General features: G+C 48.3%; 2 protein-coding genes across 4 annotated transcripts in view; both read right to left on the reverse strand.

Annotated features, from left to right (window-relative positions):
- RADIL (Rap associating with DIL domain) overlaps window positions 1–13,087 on the reverse strand; it is an 82,524-nt gene extending 69,437 nt beyond the window's left edge. The window contains exon 1 of the mRNA XM_053276188.1: window positions 12,911–13,087. The gene's annotated coding sequence lies outside the window, so the exon portion shown is untranslated. The remainder of the gene's footprint in view (window positions 1–12,910) is intronic.
- A 3,612-nt stretch (window positions 13,088–16,699) lies between these two features.
- MMD2 (monocyte to macrophage differentiation associated 2) overlaps window positions 16,700–24,185 on the reverse strand; it is a 38,039-nt gene continuing 30,553 nt past the window's right edge. For 2 of the 3 annotated variants that reach the window (XM_053276362.1, XM_053276361.1), the window contains exon 8: window positions 22,606–22,768. In XM_053276362.1, the coding sequence (XP_053132337.1) occupies window positions 22,741–22,768 (28 nt within the window). In that variant the 3' untranslated portion in view covers window positions 22,606–22,740. Of the gene's footprint in view, window positions 22,769–24,185 lie in introns of all 3 variants that reach the window. The other variant, XM_053276360.1, reaches the window with a different exon arrangement.

Genomic DNA, 24,185 nt, shown 5'->3' on the forward strand with positions numbered 1-24,185 from the left:
CCAACCAAAGGCCACTGGGGCTGGGGATTATGGGAGTTGAAGTCCAATAACATCTGGGGACCCACACGTTGAGAAACCCTAATCTACACAGACTGGCAGCGGCTTCTCCAAGATTGCAGGCAGGTTGCAGGCAGGAGTCTCTCTCAGCCCAGTCTTGGAGCTGCCAGGGAACTTGGCACCTTCTGCATGCAGGTGCTCTTCCCAGAGGGGCCCCATCCCCGAAGGGGAATATCTTGCAGTGCTCACATGTAGTCCCCCATTCAAATGCAAACCAAGGTAGACCCTGCTTATCAAAAGGGATCATTTATGTTTGCTACCACCAGACCAGCTCTTCTTGGAACCCTACCTCAGCTGCCCAAGGGTTTGGGTCCATCTCTTTGTATAAAGAAGGGGGGAAATGACTTGACTAGTAAGCCAGAGGTTGCCGGTTCGAATCCCCGCTGGTATGTTCCCCAGACTATGGGAAACACCTCTATCGGGCAGCAGCGATCTAGGAAGATGCTGAAAGGCATCATCTCATAGTGCATCTCATAGTGCATAATGGTCAACCCCTCCTCTGTTCTACAAAAGAAAACCACAGGGCTCTGTGGCCGTCAGGAGTGGACACCGACTCGATGGCACAACCACCACCAGACCAGCCCTCCCACAATCTTACCAGACACACTACAATTCCCAGGTTGCAACCCAGCAACTCCAGCACGCGAACTTCCAAGTGGATTCGACCTCACATTAACTCGTGTTTATGGTTTATGGAGATAATGGTTCATGCACATTCCGTTGCTATAACAGACGGCTGCTCTCTTGATTCGAGGTTTTTGGTTTTAGGGGATTGTGTTTTCCTCATGCTCTCATTTTCAGACTGTGGATTTTTGACATTGTACATATTGGGACAACTGTGGCATGGGGGGAGAAAGAGTTTTGATTCATTCCGCTGCCCTGTTTTCACAATGAAAATTCCCCCGCAGAGCTGCTATTTGCCCTGGGAGAAGGAAACATGTGGGCACAAATGGCACCTGCAGAAGGAGGATTTCCATCAGAAACAGCATCTCATCCAGATGAGAGCCTGCTGTAACTTTTAAATTTTTTTTTTATTTTACAAAATTAAAAGATGAAAATGCAATGTTGCATTACTCAGCACATCTAGTTTAATTTATTTAATTATTGCATTTTTATACCAAGCAACCCAAACAGCCCCAGGTGGTTTACATCTAACAGAAAACAAACAAGAAAACCATTAGAACCATTAAGACTATTTAAAACCATTTAGTTTTACTCCAAGTCCTCAACAGACATATTGCATACACAGCAGCAGTTCTCAACCTTGGATCCCCAGCTTTTGTTAGACTACAACCCCCATCATCCCATCACAGTGGCCTTCGCCTGGGGATGATGGGAGTTGTAGTCCAACAGCACCTGGAGCACCTTAGGTTGGCTAACCCTGCTCTAAAGCTCTTTGATGGCTAGTTTTGACATTATGGCCTTTGGCCATTGAGGCTGGGAATGATGGGAGTTGTAGTCCAACAGTATCTGGGGACCCAAGACGAAGAACCTCTGCACGACAGTGTGCTGGGCATTATTCCTGGACCAGCCCCAAAGCTTACATTTCTCCAGGTGTAACTTTTGACGCACAGGGCTTGTGTGCCAGACACATTTAGCAAGCAAATGCTGACATCTCCCTGCAATTTGCTCAGAGCCACAGGCAGAGAGGCGGAAGCCGCAGTTTAGCAGAGTTTTATGAATCAACGTACAGCGTGCAACCCATACGGGACCTTCGCAACATGATTTTCCCATTAGGGAAGCTACAGGCAGGCAGAACTTTATGGAGCTGGTTGGGAAAGGAACAGAAATATTCCACATTTGGTAAAAGCAGCCTGGGTTTTCCTCCCATATATGTATTATTGGGTTCATCATACCATGAACTTATGTTCATATGCTGAACATATACTGAGAGAAGCTGGACTGGAAGAAGATGTGTGTGGTTTTAAAGCTGGAGGAAGAAACGTCAATAACCTGCTGATGACACCACTCTGATAGCTGAGAGTACGGATGATCTGCAAGCTCTCATAAGGAAAATCAAGGAGCACAGTGAAAAAATGGGGCTAGAATTAAATGTAAAGAAAATTAAACTAATGACAACGGGTACAGCAACCAGCCTCAGAATTGACACTGAAGTGGCAGATAGCTTCTGCCTTTTAGGACTGACCATCAACAGTAAAGGATCCAGCAGTCAAGAAATACGCAGCAGACTAGCACTTGGTAGGGTTGCAATGAAGGCCTTGGAAAGGATATTTAGATGCTGTGACGTGTCTACAGCTACAAAGATTAGAATCATTCAGACAATGGTTTTTCCCGTGACACTCTATGGATGCGAAAGCTGGACTTTGAAGAAGCAAGATAGAAAAAGCATTGACACTTTTGAACTTGGATGTTGGAGAAGACTTTTGAGGAGACCATGGACAGCCAGGAAAACAAACCAATGGATCATAGAACAAATCAATCCAGAATTTTCACTCGAGGCACAAATGACCAGGCTCAAACTATCATACTTGGGACACATGATACGAAGACCCAGCTCCCTTGAGAAGTCCATCATGCTGGGGAAAGTGGAAGGAAAGAGAAGAAGAGGACGGCCAGCAGCAAGGTGGATGGACTCGATGACGACAGCAATGAAGGCACCACTGACAGAGACCTTCAAGGCCAAGCTGAAGACAGACCATCCTGGAGAGAATCTATCTATGTGGTCGCTAAGAGTCAACACCGACTTGCCGGCACTTCATCAATCAATCAATCTCCATTAACTTACTCTCCAACACCTAACAAAGAATAAAACCTATGCTTGGAACATAGGAAGCTGCCCTATCCCAAGTCAGACCCTTGGTCCATCTAGCTCAGAGTTGTCTACCCTGACTGGCAGCGGCTCTCCAAGGTTGCAGGCAGGAATATTTCCCAGCCCTACCTGGAGGTGCTGCCAGGGATTGAAGCTGGGATCTTCTGTTTGCAAAGCAGGTGTTCTTCCAATGAGCTATGTTCCTTACGCACAAAATATAGGAAGCTGCCTTATACCAAATCAGACCACTGGTCCCTCTGGTTCAGCATCGTCTACTCTGGCTGGCAGCAGCTCTCCAAGGATTCAGGCAGGGGTCTCTCCCAGCCCTGCCTGGAGTTGCTGTCAGGGATTGAACCTGGGACCTTCTGCAAGCAGCTGGCACAAGTGAGATGGTTTTGTGGGCATGAATTTGCCAAGCACGGTCCACCGTGGTTTGCATTTGAATGGGAGATTTGAGTGTGTGAACACTGCAAGATATTCCCCTTAGGGGATGGGGCCACTCTAGGAAGAGCACCCACCTGCTTGCATGCAGAAAGCTCCAAGTTCCCTCCCTGGCAGCATCTCCAAGACAGGGCTAAGTGAGATTCCTGCCTGCAACCTGGCAGAAGCTGCTGCCAGTCTGGGTAGACAATACTGAGCTAGATGGACCAAGGGTCTGACTCAGCATATGGCTGCTTCCTATGTTCCTATGATAATGGCAGGCCTGAGTCCTCAGGTCATGTGAAGGCACTGCTTCACCCAGGGGGTGTGTGTGGCAGGGGGTGTGTGTCTTTTTTGCTTCCCACTGTCTCTTCTCCTAAACTTTCCACCACAACTCCTACTTGAGGGGTTCTAGGGTCCGGGATCATGGCCCAGCCCTGTTTAAGCGCAACCAGACAGAACAGAGAGGGGACAGAATCCCTCCCACCCCCATTCAAGCCAATGCCTTCTGCGGGATTATTTCTGGGTCATCATCCAGACCCAACACACAAGCCGCCCAACAGCCATCTCCTGGTCCCTCTCCCTGCTGCTAAAAAGAGTCCTTGCTTCCGTCACGGCCTTGTGGGGACCTCCTGCTCTAATGCTATTAGAAAGAGCTTTCCTACCTCGGCACTGGAAACGATCCAAGCCAGCTTCCCGATGGGCCTGTGCGGCCAAAAGACAAGGTCACCTTCTAACCTACAAAGAAAACTCTCCTGCTTTCTATCCTGTTCCGAGTGCCAAGGACCTCATTCACGTAGCACCTTGCTGGCTTCCATCCCGCGCTGCGTACCCATATATTCTGGGCCCCGTCAAGCTTCTGCTGCCCACGACAACAGCCTCTTTTTCTCATCCCTTGGCTGTTAACTCAGCGGCAGAGCATCCGCTTTGAACAACCAACAACAACTTATACACCGCTTTTCGACAAAAGTTTCCAAAGCGGTTTACAGAGAGAAATAATAAATAAGATAAGATAAGATGGCTCCCTGTCCCCGAAGGGCTCGCAATCGAAAAAGAAATGTAAGACAGACACCAGCAACAGTCACTGGAGGGATGCTGTGCTTGGGGTGGATAGGGCCGGCAGCTCTCCCCCTGCTAAATAAAGAGAATCGCCACATTTAAAAGGTGCCTCTTCGCCCAGTTTGCAGGGGAATGCAGAAAGCCCCAGGTTCAATCCCCGGCATTTCCAGGTAGGGCTGGGAGAGACTGTGCCTGAAATCGTGGAGATGGGCTACCAGCCAGTGTAGGCAGTACTGAGCTAGATGGACCAATGGCCTGACTCCGGCAGCTTCCTGTGCGGCGATACAGTCTGGCATGGGGCTGTAGTTCAGTGCTAGAGGATCTGTTCTGCATGCAGAAGGTTTTGGTTCCAATCTCCAGGTAGGGCGGGGAAAGAAGAACCCTCTCTGAAATTCTGCTGCTAGTGTAACGTCGGAATATAGGAAGTTTCCTTCTACTAAGTCAGACCCAATGGTCCATCTAGCTCAGTATTGCCTACCCAAACTGGCAGCAGCTTCTCTATGGTTGCTATGCAGGCAGGAGTCTCTCTCTCTCAGTCCTATCCGGAGACACCAGGGAGGGAACTTGGAGCCTTCTGCAAGCAAGCCTGCAGATGCTCCTCCCAAAGCTGCCCCATCCCCTAAGGGGAACATCTTACAGTGCTCACATGGAGTCTCCCATTCAAATGCAAACCAGGGTGGGCCCTGCTTAGCAAAAGGGGACAGCCCATGCTTATTACCACAAGACCAGCTGTGTGCAGTATGGAGCTAGATCGACCTATGGATGGATGGCAGAGGGATTTGTAGCTCCATGACAGAGTACCTTCTTTGCATGCAGAAGGTCCCAGGACCACCTCTCTGAAATTCCCAGGTCCAGCTCACTCCCGCTCTGTATTAACCGAGCACAACAAGTTGTCCGATTCAGTATGGGAGCTTCATATACAAAGATCTAAAGTATATCTCCAAGCAGATAATACACCTGCTTGGAGAATTGTGGTCTAAAGGGGAAAAGGCCCCGCATCAAGAGCCCCGATCAGTTGCCATGCTATATAAAAGCAGCATAGGCGGTGCTTTATGGACTCACAGAAACAAGATCGCAGGTCCCTGCCCCAAGGCAGTTACAATCTAAATTTCAAGAGTAGAAGATACAGAGGAAGATAGAGCAAAATGAGGGCTAGTCCTTTGTTTCAGCTGGGGGAGAAGGACATTTTCATAGTTAAGTATTCTAGTACTCGACAGAGGTTAATCTATACGCCGGTTTCCTGTTAAGTAAACAAGGAATTCATACGATGCCAGGAAGATGGCACTTCTGTGGCAAAAAGTCTCCAAAGAATCCATTTCCCAGCAATCCAGCAGATACATTTTTACATTCTGGTGCTATAAAGGCATGTGGTTTGTATCGCCTCCCACTGCAAAACACATTTATGGGCACAGTGTCCTACTCTTCAAAGTCTTCTGTTGGTTTTGGAAGGGCTTAGCCACAAACAATGAACCCTCCTCCTCCTCATGCGGCGTAGTGACTAAAACAGGGATCCCCAGATTGGGGTTCTCAGATGTTGTCAGAATACAACTCCCATCATCCCCTGTCACAGGGGGTCAAAGGAGGGGGATGATGGGAGTTGTAGTCCAACTACTGGGCTTATTAAAAGGGGCTTAGACATGTTTATGGGGGACAGGCCTATCAATAGCTGTTTGTCTGATGCTATAGGCTACTTCTAATAGGAAAAATGCCTCTGAGTACCAGTTGCAGGGGAGCAACAGCAGGAGAGAGGGCAGGCCCTCACCTCTTGCCTGTGGGCTTCTCGGGGGCATCTGGTGGGCCACTGTGGGAAACAGGATGCTGGACTAGCTAGGCCACGGGCCTGATCCAGCAGGGCTGTTCTTAATTATTGATAATTATTATTAATTATTATTATTACATTACTTAACACAGCACACATTTTCAGCTCAACCTAAGCCAAAGATAGATCCCTGCCCCAAGCTGCTTACAAACATTTTATTTGCCCCACCCCAGCTTCCTTCACAAATGGAAAACAATTAAAACATTGGCAGTCTTAATGTAACAGGACCGCAGGCAGAGAAGATGCAGGAGGGGTGGAGGGAGGAGAAGTTCCAGCCCTGCAATCTGGAAGAAATTATAACTCCCAAATGGCAAAGGAAATGGGAAGATTGCGGATCCAGAGGCTTTACTTTCAGCTTTTCAGTTAAATCTATCTTGCCCTCCAAATTTACGCCCAAACTGCAACTTTGGATTACCAATATGTGTTCCCCTGTCAGCATTTGAACTGGGGTTTTTTTGTCTGCAAGGTAAAAAAGAGGAATTTTCAGCGATTTGGTTAAACATTAATGAATTGTTTATGCTTTGAAATATAAGATATAAATTCTTGAAGATGTCCCTCCCCCTTTTTTTCCTTTATCCCCTTTCCCCCCTCCTGTGCTGGTTGTATCTTAGTACGTTTAAGTTATATTTAAGGGATTTTTCTTCTTTTCTCTTTCTTTATTTCCCCCCAGTTATATTCACGTGTATTATTATTACCCTTGATCATGTGTATACACTGTATAAACTTTTACTGCAATAAAATGGGGGGGGTCCTCTCTTGCCCTCTTCCCTGTCCCAGATCTCCATTTAACTGTATCATAGCCTCTTGCAAACAATTTGATCTGGTAAAAATGGCCCCCTGAGACTCTGTCTACCTTACATCTCCCCACCGCTTTGATAACACAGGTTCGAGATAAGTGGAAAATGAGAGAACACGATGGCCCCAGCTGTAAATGGGCAGCGTGATTACCTTCCGGCAGGCTGGTGCAATTTTGAGCCCAAGGTGGTACAAACAGAGAGCTGAGATGGGCTGGATTCATCATCAGCTGCTTCCGCAATGAGATCTTTGATGGAAATTCCTTGGGCCTCTTTCAGTGAATTGCTCCTGGTTTTAACTGCTGGCAGAGCGCTAGGCAGGGCATTAAGTGCATGGTTAATTCAGCAGACAGAAAATTAGAGGCGTAATAGCCTATATGAACATCCCAGCCACTTGGAAAATCTGAGTTAGAAGAAGCCGTTTCCAGCAGGGTTGCAACTTTTAACTGGCAGATTAGTCAACTTGCACTTTGGTTGACTAATTGGCGGAAAAGGCCAATGGTTAAACTGTAAGTTAAGGACACATTTAATTTTTTTATGAAGGGGCTGCCAATCTGTGGCCCTCCAGATGTGGCTGAACTACAACACCCATCATCCACAGCCACGCTTCATTGTCCCTCCCCAGCCTCCACTTCTAACTCCAACAGTAACCTCTTCCCTCTTTCTCTCTTACTGTAACTAAGCCTACGACTGTGTAATTGTAATAAATGCAAATATTCCAACTGTTTTAACCCTTCCTCCATTTGTTATTAAAAATATTTATATTCCACTTTTCAACACAACAACAAAGGTCATAAAGCAGTTGGAAAGAAATAATGAATGACTCCCTGACCCAAAAGGTCTCACAATCAAGAAAGAACATAAGGTGGGCACCAGCAGCCGCCACTGGAGGGATGCTGTGCTGGGGTTGGATAGGGCCAGTTGCTCTCCCCCTGCTAAATATAAGAGAATCACCACTTGAAAAGGTGTCTCTCTGTCCAGTTAGCAGGGAATGTATCTTCCTCTGTGTCTCCCCTGCAGAATTTTTGTTTGTAAACACCTCAGGACAGAGACCTTGGACTTTCTCAGCGCCATGCATGTTGATGAAGAAACGATAATAATAACTAGCTTAACCCATACAGAGCATCTGCTCACTAGTACTGGATTGCTCCCCTCACCCCCCGCCACAGCCCCCCTCACCTTGGAGATCTCTCCACCCTCACCTGAGCCTAACAGTTGTATTCCAACTAACCTTAACCATCACAAGCTCCTCCTCCCTATCTGCATATGGAATCTCCACTGCCTAATCACCACGGTGCCACCGGCTCCTCCCCGCATCTGCATATGGAATCCCCACTGCCCAATCACCATGGTGCTTCTGCTCTCACAGGCTCCTCCTCCCTATCTTCATATGGAATCCCCACTGCCCAATCAGGTGCTTCTGCTTGCGAACTCTCGTGAGAGCTGCCACACACGGGATTAGCCATGGGTATGCCTTAGAGAATTAGATAGATAGATAGATAATAAACACAGAAATTTAGGAAGTGGAAACCTTTCCTGCCTGGAGATAAAGAGATGGCCTTCTCAATTTCTGCAAAAAGTTCCTGTTAAGGACACAGGAGATGTGATGGGCAGAAATGCTGGCAACTGTAAGGCCAGACTGATGAGTAGGAGCTCCGTCCAATGGCACGTACCTCATAAATGACTGAAAAATCCCATCACCTGCGTGCCTTAAAAAGGATGTGGGCACTCATACATCTGGAAATATTTGTTTCATACAGGGAATGTAATACTGGCTATTAAAAAAAATTTATGCCTAGGAATTTTAAACGCTTTTCCAGCCCTGGCACGAACTAGGAAGCTGCTATGCAATTTCATTCTCAGAAGACGTGCATGAAAACAAATAAAATTATGCGTGGTATTTGCTCGGGTTCCGATTCTTCCAAACACAGAGGTCTCTGCAGGCTGCCTAATGAAGGTTTTATTATAGCAATAATGTCTTGGTAGTAATTAGCTGATCACACAGAGCTGTGGAAATGGATACTCCCACAGCGGCTCAGGGCCTGCTATTTCTCCGGGATTTACCAAAGAGGCGCCATGTGCTAGGAATAACTCTCTGACAGCCCAAATGGGCTGCTTCCATTTCCCTGTGAGAAGTCCAAGTCCGGAAGCAATGAGAAGGTTAAGGAACAGAACAGGCGTCTTGGTTTTTGCCAGCTGGGCAGAAATCCAGCAGGTGAAGCACAGTAACTGTCACCTGTTGAATTCCTGCCCCATTCCGGCACACAGTCAAAAATATTCAAAGTGATGCCTCACTCTGAAATGTGTTATTTATTTATCAGGTTAGGAAATATGTTATTTATTTGAAATAACATATTTATGGAATATGTTGTTTATTTATCAGATATCTGTGAAGGGGATGCACAGACCTCCCACAGCCTAGCCCCCCGCCTCGCCTTATGCCCTAGGCACTTTAGGTGTTATGAAAAAGTCAGCCGGGGACCGGATCCAGCCCACAAGCATCAAGACAGCCATCCAAGTCCACACCACCGGCAAGAAGATCCTCATTCACTCCCGGCCTGCTTTGGCGCAGGCTCCCCAACCGCCACTAGGCCTCGCTTGGTCGCCAATGGCAACCAGACAAGCGCTCAACTCTCACTTCCTAGCAGCACATTCCGAGGGCATGAAAAATAAATAAATGCCGCCGCCTTACTACCGTCGCAGCTTGCGCACGTATGCCCAAATTGCATGGAGAGAGAAATTCGCCGTGCATCGTCCCCGTTCCTTGGCCTGCAGGGCAAACCTCCCTCTGGGCTTTCTCTCCATTTCTTCTCGCTCTGCGTGCACAGAGACGGCCTCACCGCCTGGAAATTGTGGCTGTGCCCTGGTGTGCCTAGGTGACGGCTCCACAGCTAGGTGGACAGCCATCTGTCTGTCTCAGCTTCAGCGTCTCGGTGACAGCCTAGCCGCTTGTCTATGTGTAAGGAAAAGGTCGCGTCGAGTCGGTGTCGAGTCGGTCGGTCGAATCGAGACGCCATCGAGTCGGTGTCGACTCCTGGCACCCACAGAGCCCTGTGGTTGTCTTTGGCAGAATACGGGAGGGGATGACCATGGCCACCTCCCTAGAGTTGCCATGCCCCCCAAAATTCCGCGTTTCACCAGGATTTTAAGCATCCCACCCAGAATGCTTAGCCCACCCAGATTCACCCAAATTTCAGATTTCATTTTTTTAATTTTTTATTTTATTTTATTTTTTTAAGCTAAGCTCTAGCTCTTGGAGAAGTTAGGTTATGGAGCAAAACGTGCAGTCACTGTTCTGCTCAGAAATAATTTTCCAGCCAATTTACATAATATGCAAATGAGACACCTGGATTTGGAGAGCCAGAATATGGCAACCCTACAATCTCCCGTGCAGTAGGAGATGATGCCTTTCAGCATCTTCCTGTATCGCTGCTGCACAATAGAGGTGTTTCCCATGGTCTGGGAAACATATCTGTGGGGATTTGAACCCGCAACCTCAGGCTTGCTTGTCAAGTTACTTTCCCGCTGCGCCTTTAGGTGGCCTCCGTCTCTGTGTACTCTGCGTACAAGAGGGACTCTCTGTACCATCAACCTTCTCGGTGTATGTCAGTCTCCAGGTGCCTGCTTGCTTCCCTGTTAGTCTGCCTGTCTTGACCTGCCGGCGGTGACCCATCTCAAGGTCAGCCGGTTTCACCATTCCTACATGCTCAGAGGCCTGTCAGCTAGACTGAGTGTACCTGGGCCTGTCTTTCCGAGTTAGTGAGCCTGTCCACGTCAGCATGCCTTATAGATCTGTCAATCCAACCAGTGCTTTGCTGTGTGTGTGTGTGGCACTGTGTGCGTCATCAACACCAGATAGTTTCAGACAACCGTTTTCTCCTGTATGCCTAGACGTTTAGAACTCGATCCTAGCTATCCCCTTTGCCACCGTTCCACCCCAGGCTGCTCCGGTGGTCTCCCGTCACTGGCATTGTGTTCATGTGGAAAGGGGTTTGGAAGAGTTCCCAACACATGTGGACACTTCCAGACAATACAGTTTGAAGACATCTAGTGAGGAACATAGGAAGCGGCCATATACTGAGTCAGACTCTTGGCCCATCTAGCTCAGTACTGTCTACACAGACTGGCAGCGGCTTCTCCAAAGCTGCAGGCAGGAATCGCTCTCAGCCCTATTTGGGAGATGCTGCCAGGGAGGGAACATGGAACCTCCTGCATGCAAGCAGGCAGGTGCTCTTCCCAGAGCAGCCCTGTCCCCCAAGGCGAATATCTTACAGTGCTCACACATGTGTAGTCTCCCATCCAAATGCAAACCAGGGTGGACCCTGCTCAGCAAAGGCGACCATTCATGCTTGCTACCACAAGCCCAACACACAACCAGAAGACTATTCTTAACTTTGGGTCCCCAGATATTTTTCTTTGCAAACCGCTTTGTGAACTTTGGTTGGAGAGCAGTATCTAAATATTCATAGTCGTAGTCGTAGTAGATATGGTTGGACTACAGCTCCCATCATCCCCTGCCACAACGGCCTTCAAATGTGGGCCACCAGATCTTTTGGGTTGGACTACAACTCCCATCACCACAGCCACGGGGGGAGATGATGGGAGTTGTAGACCAACAGCACCTACCCAAGTCTGAGAACCTCTGCCAATGTGGTTGGGGGTGATGGGAGTTGTAGTTTTGATGACCCAAGGTTAAAAATCCCTGCAACAAAGGAAAATACTAGTCATTCAGGTCACCACCGAAGTATGCCTCAAATTGGTGTTGAACAGAGGAAGGGGCAGGTGAACACAGAGTTCCAGGAGCGGGCCAGGGTGGGGGGGTACATATTAGAGAGCCAGTGTAGTGCAGTGGTTAGAGTGCTGGACTAGGACCGGGGAGACCCGAGTTCAAATCCCCATTCAGCCATGAGACTAGCTGGGTTACTCTGGGCCAGTCACTCCTCTTTCAGCCTAGCCTACTTCACAGGGTTGTTGTGCGGAGAAACTTAAGTATGGAGTACACCGCTCTGGGCTCCTTGGAGGAAGAGCGGGATATGAAATGTAAACAAACAAACGTCTTAGTTTTACTTGCAACACAGCTCACATGGACTGAACACTATGAGATTTCCACCAAGACACACAACAGTCAGACGTTCGTCGCCAGCACTGATATCGGTCAGGGTGGTCTACAGGCGGGTGTCTATGGACCCTCTCCAGATTCATGGCGCTTCTCTCCCCCCCCCCGCCCTCCCCATATGCCCAACGCATGGCCAAAGGCAATCCCAGCCCCGCCAGGTGTGCTTCATCACTTCATCAATCTGGAGTCACTACCCACATCTGGGCTCCCCTCTCGGGAAACCTTCTCCCCACTCAAATGAGGCCGGGGAGGCAGGAGAGATCTGGGCTTTCTTGCTGCCCCCTCTATCTTTGGCCGCGGGCACGCAAGTGTGTGGCAGAGGAGCTAATCTGCTTTAAAGCAGCATTAAGGGATCTCCAGTGTGCTGAAGCAGTGTGCTGGTTCTGCGCACACACACACACCCTTTCTCTGTCCCAGTTTCAGACGGGCGGGGGGGGGTGCTCCATTTCTGCCCAGTGCCACCCTTGTCGCTGTATGTGCCACACACACAGTCTTGATTTCGGTAGCCGGGGGTTGTGTCCTTGTGTGACACAACACTGTGTGTGTGTGTGTGGCTGTGAACTCTGCTTCCCAGCCAACCTGCTCCAGCTCTGGGCCACTTAGTGCCCGGCTGGGTACTCCAAGCCCAAGCCCAGCACGTTCACACGACCCCAAACACCTCTGCACCCACTTCTTGCCCGCCCGCCCGCCAGCCCCCTCCTGCCCCTGCACGGCCCCCTCCCCACGTCACTCTCAGGCTCCCCACCCGCGCCCTCTCCTCCTACTTCGGAGGTGGGCGGTGCGCACGGGGCGAGCGCGGCGCCGCTCCGAATTCGCCCCCTCTTTTGGTTGCCACCTGCCAATCCGGATCCAAAGTGTCACAAGTGCCCACTCACCTGCCCCGGAGTCCCTCTGCCTGCACCTGGGGCATCGTCAGCGCCTCTCCAGCAGCTCTTCTCCCGGCGGACGGAGGACGCTCCGAGCTGGAAGAGCCGAGCCGACTTCTCCCTCCTCCGTGGCACGTCCCGCCGGGCTGGGGCGGAGAGGTTCCCGGAGCGGAGGCGGCCGGGAGCGAAGCGGCTCCAGCGCCCCCTGGTGGTGGCCGCTCGGCTCTGTAATCCACGCAAGGCACGCGCGGGCTCGACCTTCCCATCAGCGACGACTTCACACGTTAGGCAGAGGGGCGAATGCGTGTTCGCCGCCATATGTGCACGCAAGCAGGACACCAGGCCTGCTCAGGCATTATACTGTAGGCGTCTACAGATATCTGTACACAGTGTGAATGACACTTGTCTGAATAACTGTACCTGTGTACAGATCTGTACCTGTGTACGGTGTTCAATGGAATGCCTGAATTCTAGCCTCTTCTCATGTGACATTTTACATAATGTAGCACCAGGGGCGTAACGAGGCTGGAGTGGGCCCAGAGACAAAATTTTAAAATGGGCCCCTCGCTGATGCACGCACGCACACTTCACAATATATAGTCATGTGACTCGCCTCTGGGGGGCCCCTCAAGGTGTGGGGGCCCCCAGGCAGCCACCTCCCCTTGCCTAATGGTAGTTACGCCCCGGTCAGTGGGGCCGTATCCACTGATTATGGGGCTGCAATTCCGGTGGTGGTGGGGAACAGAGGAAGGAACGTTGGCAGGTCAGCGGGTCATTGCAGGGGAAGGGGAATTGGAAATCCAATAGCTGCTCCCCCTTCCGGCTGCCCTGTCAGCTCTTTGACCTCGGGGGAGCAGTGCCAACCACCCTCGGAACCTCACCTGGCTCCTTTGTAAGGCCAGGTCGGTCCAGAACCAACCTGGTCGGCCCACCACCTGTTCTCTTGACCCTTGCCTGACATGGCTTATACTATCTAGTAGAGGGATTGTTGTAGGAGGCCTGGTAGAGATCATAAATGCTTCTCTGAGGGAGAGCAGGATGCCTCCTTGTCTTAAGGAGGCAATCGGGAGACCACTTCTGAAGAAGCCTGCCTTGGATCCCTCGGAGCTGAGTAACTACAGGCCTGTCTCCAACCTTCCGTGGTTGGGCAAGGTAAGTGAGAGGGTGGTGGCCTCCCAGCTCCAGACAGTCTTGGAGGAAGCAGATTCCCTAGACCCATTTCAAACTGGCTTTCGGGTAGGCTGTGGGGTGGAGACTGCCTTGCTCGGCCTGATGGATGATCTCCAATCGGGAATTGACAGAGGGAGTGTGACTCTGTTGGTCCTTTTGGACTTCTCAGTGGCTTTCGATACTATTGACCATAGTATCATTCTGGAACGTCTGAGGGGATTGGGGGTGGGAGGCATTGCTTAACATCTACATGAAACTGCTGGGAGACATCATCAGGAGATTTGGTGCAAGGTTCTATCAGTATGCTGATGACCCCCAAATCTATTTCTCCATGTCAACATCATCGGGAGAGGGCATAACCTCCCTAAATGCCTGCCTGGAGGTGGTGATGGGCTGGATGAGGGATAACAAACTGAGACTGAATCCAGATAAGACGGAGGTACTCATTGTGTGGGGTCGGAACTCAGGAGATGAGTTTGATCTGCCTGTTCTGGATGGGGTCACACTTCCTCAAAAGGAACAGTTGCGCAGTGTGGGGGTGCTTCTGGATCCGAGCCTCTCCCTGGTGTCCCAGGTTGAGGCAGTGGCCAGAGGTGCCTTTTATCAGCTTTGGCTGATATGCCAGCTGCATCCGTTTCTTGAGATAAATGACCTCAGAACAGTGGTACATATGCTGGTAACCTCCAGAATGGATTATTGCAATGCGCTCTATGTGGGTCTGCCTTTGTATGTAGTCCAGAAACTACAGCTGGTTCAGAATGTGGCAGCCAGGTTGGTCTCCTTGTCATCTTGGAGAGACCATATCATTCCTGTATTGAAAGGTCTACACTGGCTGCTGAGAAGTTTCTGGGCAAAATACAAGGTGCTGGTTATACCCTATGAAGCCCTAAATAGCTTGGGCCCTGGGTATTTAAGAGAACATCTTTTTCATCGTGAACCCCACCGCCATTTGAGATCATCAGGAGAGATCCGTCTGCAGTTGCCCCCAGTTCATCTGGTGGCTACTCGGGGACGGGCCTTCTCCGCTGCTGCCCCGAGGCTTTGGAACGCCCTCCCTGCTGAAATAAGAGCCTCCCCAGCTCTGGCCATTTTTAAAAAATCTTTAAAGACACATTTGTTCACCCAGGCTTTTAATTAAATACTATTTTAATAGTTTTAACATTGTTTTAAAATATTCTTTTAAGGTTTTAAATTGTTACGGTAGGTGTGGAAAGGTCCACAAGATTAAGATCGCCCCAGATGCCACTTAAGGATGTTCATCTGTTGTTCACAGTCTCTGCGTTTATCGTGGGAAAGGTGATTGTCAGGGGTATAGCTATAACTGGGTGGGTGGGATAAAAGAACCTGCGCCCCCCAGCTCCTGAGGGCCCCCCAACTCCACCCCTCCCTATTTTATTCACCATCTCCCTCCCTTCGAGGGGCCCCCGGAGAGAGGGGTGAACACGGGCCTCCTGTCCCCTAACTACGCCCCTGGTGATTGTAACCGTGTTGATGCAATTCTGAGTTTAGGGCTGAAGTGAGATTGCACCAGGCAGCATTATTATGCTGCAGAGATGCCATTGCCTTTCCGGTGTATCTTTCAGCTCGCTGTTCTTGTGGCAAAATTAATTGACGAAGCCCTCCTTCACACGATTTAGTGATGACCACAGGCTTCAATGGGCTTCGATTAGATAATTCATGGAGAAGGACCAGGCAAACTGCATACTGCAGGCAACTCCCACGACATCCCTTTCCAGCCTCTGTTGGGAAAACTCCAGCAAAGGAGAGCCGGTCACTTCATGAGGCAGGCTGTTCCACTGTCCAACAGCCTTTACAGTTAGGAAATTCCACTTCATGTCTAGCCTTGTAATTTTGACCCATTGGTTCTCTAGTTCTGTTTTCAGGAGCAATGGAGAAGAAATCCATTCCTCCTCCTTTGTGGCAACTCGTGAGATTTTTTAAGACGGCTCTCACATAGCCTTCTTTTCCCCAGAAATGTTGAAAAAAACCCTCCCACCCCCACAGCTGTCTTTAAAGCAGTGATTTGTAGCAAATAGTTGCCTCAGGAGCAAATTGCAGTGTGTGTGGGGAGGGGTGTATTTTTGGCAGGACAACAGCACAAGGCGAAAGAGCTAACCTCCTCCTGACCCCATGTGCTCTGGTCCTAAGTGCATGTTGGATTTAGAATCCCGTCACAGGGACTATCCACTTCCACTCCCCGCCACCAAAAGGACCATGGCATGGTGTGGACAAGATTTCTTAACCATTTCCCTACACCATTTTCCTACTAAAAATTGCACCCCCAAAGGCCGCTCTTTGTCCCAACAGATTATTCTCCTGTTTACTCCTGCCTCAGTTTCCCTCTCCTTCCTCTCTTATATCCCCTGTGTTTGTTTGTTGTTGTTGTTTTGGATTGTAAGCTCCTTGTGGCAGAGACCTGTCCCATCATTCTTTGAAAATCTCCATGCAGATGAAGGGTGTAATAAGTGGTTGTTATTATTACAGGCAGCCCTTCTCCACTTCATAACTCTACCACCTTATTCCGCAATGCCTCTAGTTCTATCCTTTCCATCTCTTTCTATACAGTCCCAAGAAAACCCAATTTGCCCCCTCCCACAAAGCCATGACTGAAAGACAGAAACAATTAAGTCATCTTTTTTTAAAATTTAAAATCTTATTCCACAATAAACAATGTTCACTAATGTGATTTGTATTACAATTCATATTAAATAACACTGTGTTAAATATAAAATACTTATTTTTAACAAGATCCAATGGAACAAAATACAGGGCATTTTCTTTTTTCTTTAAAAAAAAATCACTCAGGAAGTTTCATTCACACAGACTGTTTTTTGTTTTTTTGTTGTTTTTGTTTTGTAAGTTACAAAAAATAACATGAAAAGTTAGTAGAAAACATCAGGACAATCAGAAACACCCAACTTCACCCCTGATTATACAATAGAAAGAATGTTGTACAGAGCATAAACATATCTGGAAATTGCCAGAAAAGGAAATTTCAGGAAATCCAAGATTGTGTGAATGCAATCCAGTGCAAGAGTTAGATTTCCAAAGGCAAGGAATGTGGCATTATGCACCTGGTTTCCAACCAGCACATGTATCAGCGAAAGAAAAACAACCACATGGATATAAATGAAATGCTATCGTCCTAAGCATACTTACCACAAAGTAAGTCCCATTTAATGCAATGGGACTTGCTTTTGAGAAAGTCTGTTTAGGAATAGATTGAAATGGCTTCAGTGCAATTGAGTCCAGCTTATTATTTGTTCATGGATTGCCTTGCTGGAAATCAGACTGCAGCTGGGAGAATACTGTTTCTGACTGCTCATCTACATTATTTTTTAAAGTCTCCCTGAAAGTAGAAAGCAAATATACAAGGTTTAAGCCCAGTCCTCTTTCTACTGTGCTGGTTTTCTACTTGCGGTGACTTTCTTGATATAGGAGACCATTAAAAAAGGTGGTGCACCCAACTGCAGTCTGAAGTGGTAGAGTCTGTTCTTCTCCATCAGGACTCTACCACCTCATTGCATGTGCCTTACTACAAGCCAACTCACACAAGATGTGTTGCTTCCCCACATAAGCAGCCTCAACTTACCATCCACGAGATCAAGATAATGTGTGAATTGGATGATCACAGATATGCCCATCAGCAAGCTAGAAAAATAATGGGGATTCTCTACAGCAGGTGGATTCTCAGAGATTGGTGCACTACAACTCCCATCATTCGCCGGCCACAATGGCTGATGACTAGAACTCCCATTACACACCAAACCACCAGTGTGTGGGGACTCAAGTCTGAGAATGCCTGCTCTACAAGATGAAGCTACGGCAGTGGAGGCCGTAGTGGTGAACTACCTCGCCACTAGGTAGGTAGTTCATATCTGTATCCATCCTAGTGGATATGTGTCCACTCCACCAAAACCATCAATCTGGTTTGGGTGGAAGCAAAAGATGGCAAAATTACAGAAATCTGGAGGCAAAAGATGGCAAAATTGCAGAAATTCCCCAGATACTGAAGCCACAGAACAAAGGCGTTTTTAACCCCGCCCCCCAGGAAATACGGACACTTTTGTGGAAAAATCAACCTGTGGGCTGACAGCAGCTATAATCTGCATCTCATATTAGCTTTGCCTACATTGTGTAAGAATAAGCCTATGTTTCAAATACTGTTAAAGAGATATTTGCAGATTATTGGTTAATACTAAAAAAAATAAAAAATGACGAAGGAATTCAGGGCAGCAGGGAATTCCTTCTAGACTCTGATGAAGCTCTGGAAAAGTAGATCCAGATCAATCCTGAAGTGCAATGTCGCCTTCGTTGCCAAATAACTCAGCGGAGGCCTCCACAGATCAAGCAATGTTTGCCCATTAACTGGTGAGCCCTCCTTGTTCACCACACCTGGGCTCACTGCAGATCTGCCTTGGAGTCCAGGTGCTGAGTGTTCAATTCAGCCACCGTCGGGTCCAGAAAAGGCCTGTCAAACATTTCCTCTCTTATTTGGGTGGTGGTCTCAGGGACCACCTGAAACAGCAGAAGGATCGGCAGCAATGAGAGACTGCAAAGAGACTGATGTTATCAAGTCAAGAGCAGTGCTGAGAATCCCTGGATTTCTGATCAGCCTGGCTATAGGCAGAGCGGCATTTAAGACCAGAAAAGGTGCGGGGGGAGGAAAAACCATCTATTTAAAAAATCAGGATATTTTGCTTGATGGTGACAATGTTAATAGATGGTCATTTTTTTTATAGATGGCCAATAAGCACCTACTTAAAAATCAGGATATTTTGCTTGATAGTGACAATGTTAATAGATGGCCAATTTTTAATACTATTTTTAAGAGATGGCCAATGACCATCTATTTTTAAAAAAATCAGGATATTTTGCTTGATGGTGGCACCCTAGCTGCAGTTAACACTTTCGTTTATTCACCTCCAAAATTCAAGCTTTCCAAAATGAGAAAAGGAGGGCATCTTTCGTAGGGCAGGTTTTGTCCAGCAAAGGAGAGGGGTTGCTGATTATTGTAGCTCTTCTGTTAAGTTAGACTTGCTAGTCTTAGGTAAGTTAACTAAGACTAGCAAGCACCACCAAGCTGAGGGGTACAAGCTAGTCTGACCCACAGAAATTTCAGCCGGGACGGAGTACAGAAACACAGGAACATACAAGCATGGGAAGCTGCCTTCTACTGAGTCAGACCCTTGGTCCGTCTAGCTCAGTATTGTCTACACTGACTGGCAGCAGCTCTCCAAGGTTCCAGGCAGGAGCCTCTCCCAGCCCTACCTGGAGATGCTGCCAGGAATTGAACCTGGGACCTTCTGTATCCAAAGCAGGTGCTCTACCTCTGAGATGCAGCCTCCTCCCCTTGCAAGGAGGATCAAAATGCACCATTATACCGAAACAGAAAACACATGGATACGTGGGGCTCTACCAGAAGACTACAAAGCGGTTTGTTGAATACTGGTGTTTGAGAGAGAAGGTTTTGCAGAAGGAACAGATTCAAGTTTCTGGAATATGTCAGGCTTAGTGGCAGGGCGGAGTCTCCAGTTAAAACAACAATCTGGTCCATTCATGCCAGGATCTAAATGTGAAACATGCTCTTTTGTCTCTCTAGGAGAATATCCAGGCTTACTTTCAAGACTCACCTGGAGATGAATGCTGATTCTTGGAGAATCTAGGCCAGTCCTGGAAGGCAGGATGCCTCTGAGTGAGTCCCAGTTGCAGGGGAGTCACAGCGGGAGCGAGGGCCTGCCCCTTTCAACTCCTGCCTGTGGGCTTCTCAGAGGCATCTGGTGGGCCACTATGTGAAACAGGATACTGGGCTAGATGGGCCTTGGGCCTGATCCAGCAGGGCTGTTCTTATGTTCTTATGTAGGCAACCCTACTGCTGTTAGTGCTACTACAGATATTTTTATACCGTTTTTCAATCCTAGGTGGCAGAGCGAACTGACCTGCTTTGGACTGCAGATTTGTCATCACATTTTTGAATACGGATTTTATTTAAAAAAACCTCCCCACAAATGTGGGGGCGGGCATAAAGGGCCAAGCTTAAACCTTTCACCCTGAGGTATTAGTTTTCTGCTTGCGGGGAGATTATTTCATGTGGAGATTGGAGAAGCAGCCTAAAGTAGTATCTCCTGGCTGCAGTTCAAAATTCAACAAATCGTTTCCTGCCGCCTTATTCCCTCCTCATGCTGCTGCTTGTGCTGGCCAGGTTTAGGGTAACCCTCACTACGTGGCCAGCTGTGACAAGCATTTTCCCCACAGGAAGACCCCGTTTCTGGTGAGGTCATAAGAAGTCAACACATTTAGTGCTTGCTCCTCGAATGGCAGCTGAAATGTTTAAGGATTTTTAACTCAGGCTGTCTTGCAAAGATCAGAATTTTCTCTGAATTCAGCTTCTCCCTCACATTCCTATTTATGGAGGGAATTTTAGGGGGAAATGTTCTAAAAGTACATTTTTGCATTATTACCTACAAGCCCATCATCGAGAGCTATGGTTTTAAGCCTTTAAGTATCCCTCAAAGTCAAATTTCAAGCCCATAACTGGAAAATATCAGCAGCTCCCAAACACTGAAATCTGCCTTTTTATTGAATGTACAGTTCATGGGACATTTACCTTCAGCTCTGTCTGAGAAACACTGGAAGTGGGGCGGCAACCACAGGATGATCTCCTTCCTTGTTGCCATGAAGGGGCATGGGTACATTCCGGACTTCATAGCTTTTAACACTGAAGTTTGCGTGGGTTGATTCAAAGTGCATTGGAGTTAAGTGATCAGCACTAAAGTGCACTGAAGTGCATCATGTCTTTCTTTTTTTAAGCTGTCAGACATATTCTTATCCCACAACAATGGTGCATACAGTATGGTGTGGTACTATAATTAATCTAGCCCTGGCCAGATAGGAAATTGGGGCACCACTTTTGACACCTGCCAGCTCAAACCCTAAGCTTCTCAGCTGAAATTCTTATAACGGAAGCCCTCCCTAGATGGATGTCTATGCCTTTTGTAGAAACAACTCAGGTTTTACATTGCAAATATGAGCACTATAAACGAAGCTTTTGGGGGGATGAAAACTAAGATCTAATTCTCACTGAGGTGGTATGATCCGCCCAGGGGAGGGCAGTCTCTATCACTTCAGAATACAGGCAGTGTGGATCAGATGACAGAACGCTCCTCCATACAAAATCCTTCTCTTGCACAGAAAACAACCATGTCAGGACCCAGGGAGGCAAGCACCTTTCCTTCACCTACAATCTGAAGTGATGAAATGGGAGAACAGGCTTCACACCCCATCCACTGTTTGTGAGACCTAGGACAAAGTTTTCAGGACTCTAGGGAAACTAGTTGACTATGCATTTGGGGCTATAGTCCACAATTTATGGATTCCTAGACCGTCACCTTCCCCCCCCCTTCCCCTGGTGCACCAGTTTCCATCAAAAGCTTCCAAAACTGTGCATCCATGCTACCAGTGTTTTCTTTGAAAATCCATGCTCTCCAAACAAAACTGAAAGATTCAGACTCTCCCTTCCTAAGCTGCCTAGCTCAGGATTGTCCAGCCTGTCTGTGACATCACAGCAGCTCAGCCAATGGCTGGCACAGGAGTCTTGACAGTTTAGCCTCCAGCTAATCAGCCAATTGAATCAAGGGAAGAGAGGCCAAAAGAATGTGAGGAGAAGATTGGGGGCGAAGAATACCACCAGCCATCCTGATGGGTCCTCAGCTGCCTAGTATCAAACACCAATCTCTAAACAGTCTCTTAGGTTGCTCTCTTGCATTTCAGACCCAGGGATAGGATTCTGGCTTTCCAAATCCAGGTGCCTAATTTGCATATTATGTAAATTGGCTGGAAAACGATTTTTGAGCAAAATCCTGACTGCACATTTTGCTCCATAACTCCGCTTCTACAAGGGCTAGAGCTTAGATTTTTTTTTAAAATGAAGGCTTAAATCCAGGTGAATCTGAGTGGGCTAAGCAATCTGGGTGAGATGATTAAAATCCAGGGGAAACCCGAAATTCCAGGGGGCGTAGCAACTCTACCCAGGGACGATCGGAACAGGAGTTTCTTTCTGAACAGCGATGGTTTACTTACTGGGTTCATGTCAATGAATTCTTAGGACCCTGAGGGCAGAGCCTAACACCTGTTTCTTTCCAAGTTTCACCAGAAAACTGCTGCCCCACTTTTCAACCATACCCATCAATTATCCATTGCATTACAAAACTTTTGCCTAAAAAATAAAACACTGTTAAGGTTCTTTTGTTGTTGTTGTTGTTTTTAAAAAATCAGTAATAACAATAGCAATAAAAATGACATCTTCAGACTTTGTTGCCTGCACAGGATTGGCCAGAGAAAGAATCCTAAAGACCGCCACTGAGGATCCAGAGGAGGCAGCAGCAGCAGCAGCAGCAGCAGCACAGAAACACCCTTCTGGTAAAGACGAAGAAACGCGAGCCCCGGGGGAGACTTCCCCAAATCCCCGTAGCTCTGAAATCATAAGGCATCTGTCTACCGGGAGGTTTTCGCCTCGAGGGCATCAGGCCAGTAGAGGTACCTCCAAATGGCGTAATAATGGATCCCAGCTCCCATGGCCACAAAGAGGTGCCAGATGGCGTGGGCAAAAGGGATGCGCCCGTCGCTTTTGAAGAAGACGGTGCCCAGGCAGTAGAAAACCCCACCGGCCATCAGCTCCGAGAGGCCGTCCGTGTTAGGCTGCAACGATCAAGCAAAAAAACAGAGGCGGGTCAGCGGTGGGCAGGAGCACCCATGGGCCTGAGACAGGAGAGAGCGAGATACCGTGGGGCAAGCGTGAGATGCCCATCCCCATGCTGGCGATCTAAGGTGAGCGCAGGGCAAGGGAGGCAAAGATCAAACGTGGCGGGAAGCGGCTGGGGAGGCGAGGTCGCTGGGGAAGGGTGAGGTTCACACTCGTTAAGCGTCCACACATTAGGCTTGTTCACGCCATGGAAAACGCGGTCGGAGAAGTGTCCTACCCAAGTTCAGAAGCTGTGTCATTGACTGGAAGTAAAAAGCACGGCAGGACGGGGAGGAGGAGGATGGAGAGGAGAGCTGCTCTTGTGGCAGCAAGCATGACTTAGCTAAGCAGGGTCCACCCTGGTTGCTTATGAATGGGAGACCAGAAGTGTGAGCTCTGGAAGATCTTCCCCTCAGGGGATGGAGCCGCTCTGGGAAGAGCATCTCTGTTCCAAGTTCCTTCCCTGGCAGCATCTCCAAGATAGGGCTGATAGAGACTCCTGCCTGCAACCTTGGAGAAGCTGCTGCCAGCCTGTGAAGACAATCCTGAGCTAGATGGACCAAGGGGCTGACTCAGTATATGACAGTTTCCTATGTTCCTATGAAGTGGTGTTCTGCTAACTGGCAGCTGGGTGGGGGGCTTTTCACCCTCCCTTGTTAAAGAGCTGGGTGAGGCTGTTGTTGGGTAGGGTGGAGCCCTCCCACCAGGCGTCTGCCCAGCAGATGGTCACGTCTACCCCTCCTATCTTGCTTTTTACTCACAGGCGATCAGAAAACAAGAAGGCCCTTAGCACCTGCACTGACTGCATTTACCTGAATCCAAGACTAGGGTGTGGTTTTTTTGCTGATATGAGAAACCAGGAGGTCATCTTAAATTCAGAGTCCTGTTCCTTTCAAGTAAATGCAGGCATGACGTGTATTTCACCTCCACTTTTTAAGGGGGTCGTCTTAATTTCTGAGTCGGCTTCTATTCGGGTAAATGCGGTAGGTACTCTAACAGGGAATGTTCATTAACAGGGATTCCCTCTAACTGGGATTCCCAGATGTTGTTGACTACAACTCCCATAATCCCCAAGCAAAGGCTATTGCAGCTGGGGATGCTGGGAGTTGTAGTCAGCAACATCTGGGAATCCCTGTTAGAGGGAACACTGGCACCATACATACTAGGGGTAGATATGTCCCCTGCTAACAGAGCAAAGAGGCACTTTTTAAAGTGGCGATTCTCTAGCAGGGGGAGAGCAACTGGCCCTATCCATCCCCAGCACAGCATCCCTCCAGTGGCTGTTGCTGGTGTCTCTCTTCTGTTTCTTTTTTAGATTGTGAGCCCTTTCGGGACAGGGAGCCATTTTATTTATTTATTTATATCGAAATAAAC

Source organism: Hemicordylus capensis, chromosome 13, assembly GCF_027244095.1.
Source record: "Hemicordylus capensis ecotype Gifberg chromosome 13, rHemCap1.1.pri, whole genome shotgun sequence".
NCBI classification, from domain to species: Eukaryota; Metazoa; Chordata; class Lepidosauria; order Squamata; family Cordylidae; genus Hemicordylus; species Hemicordylus capensis.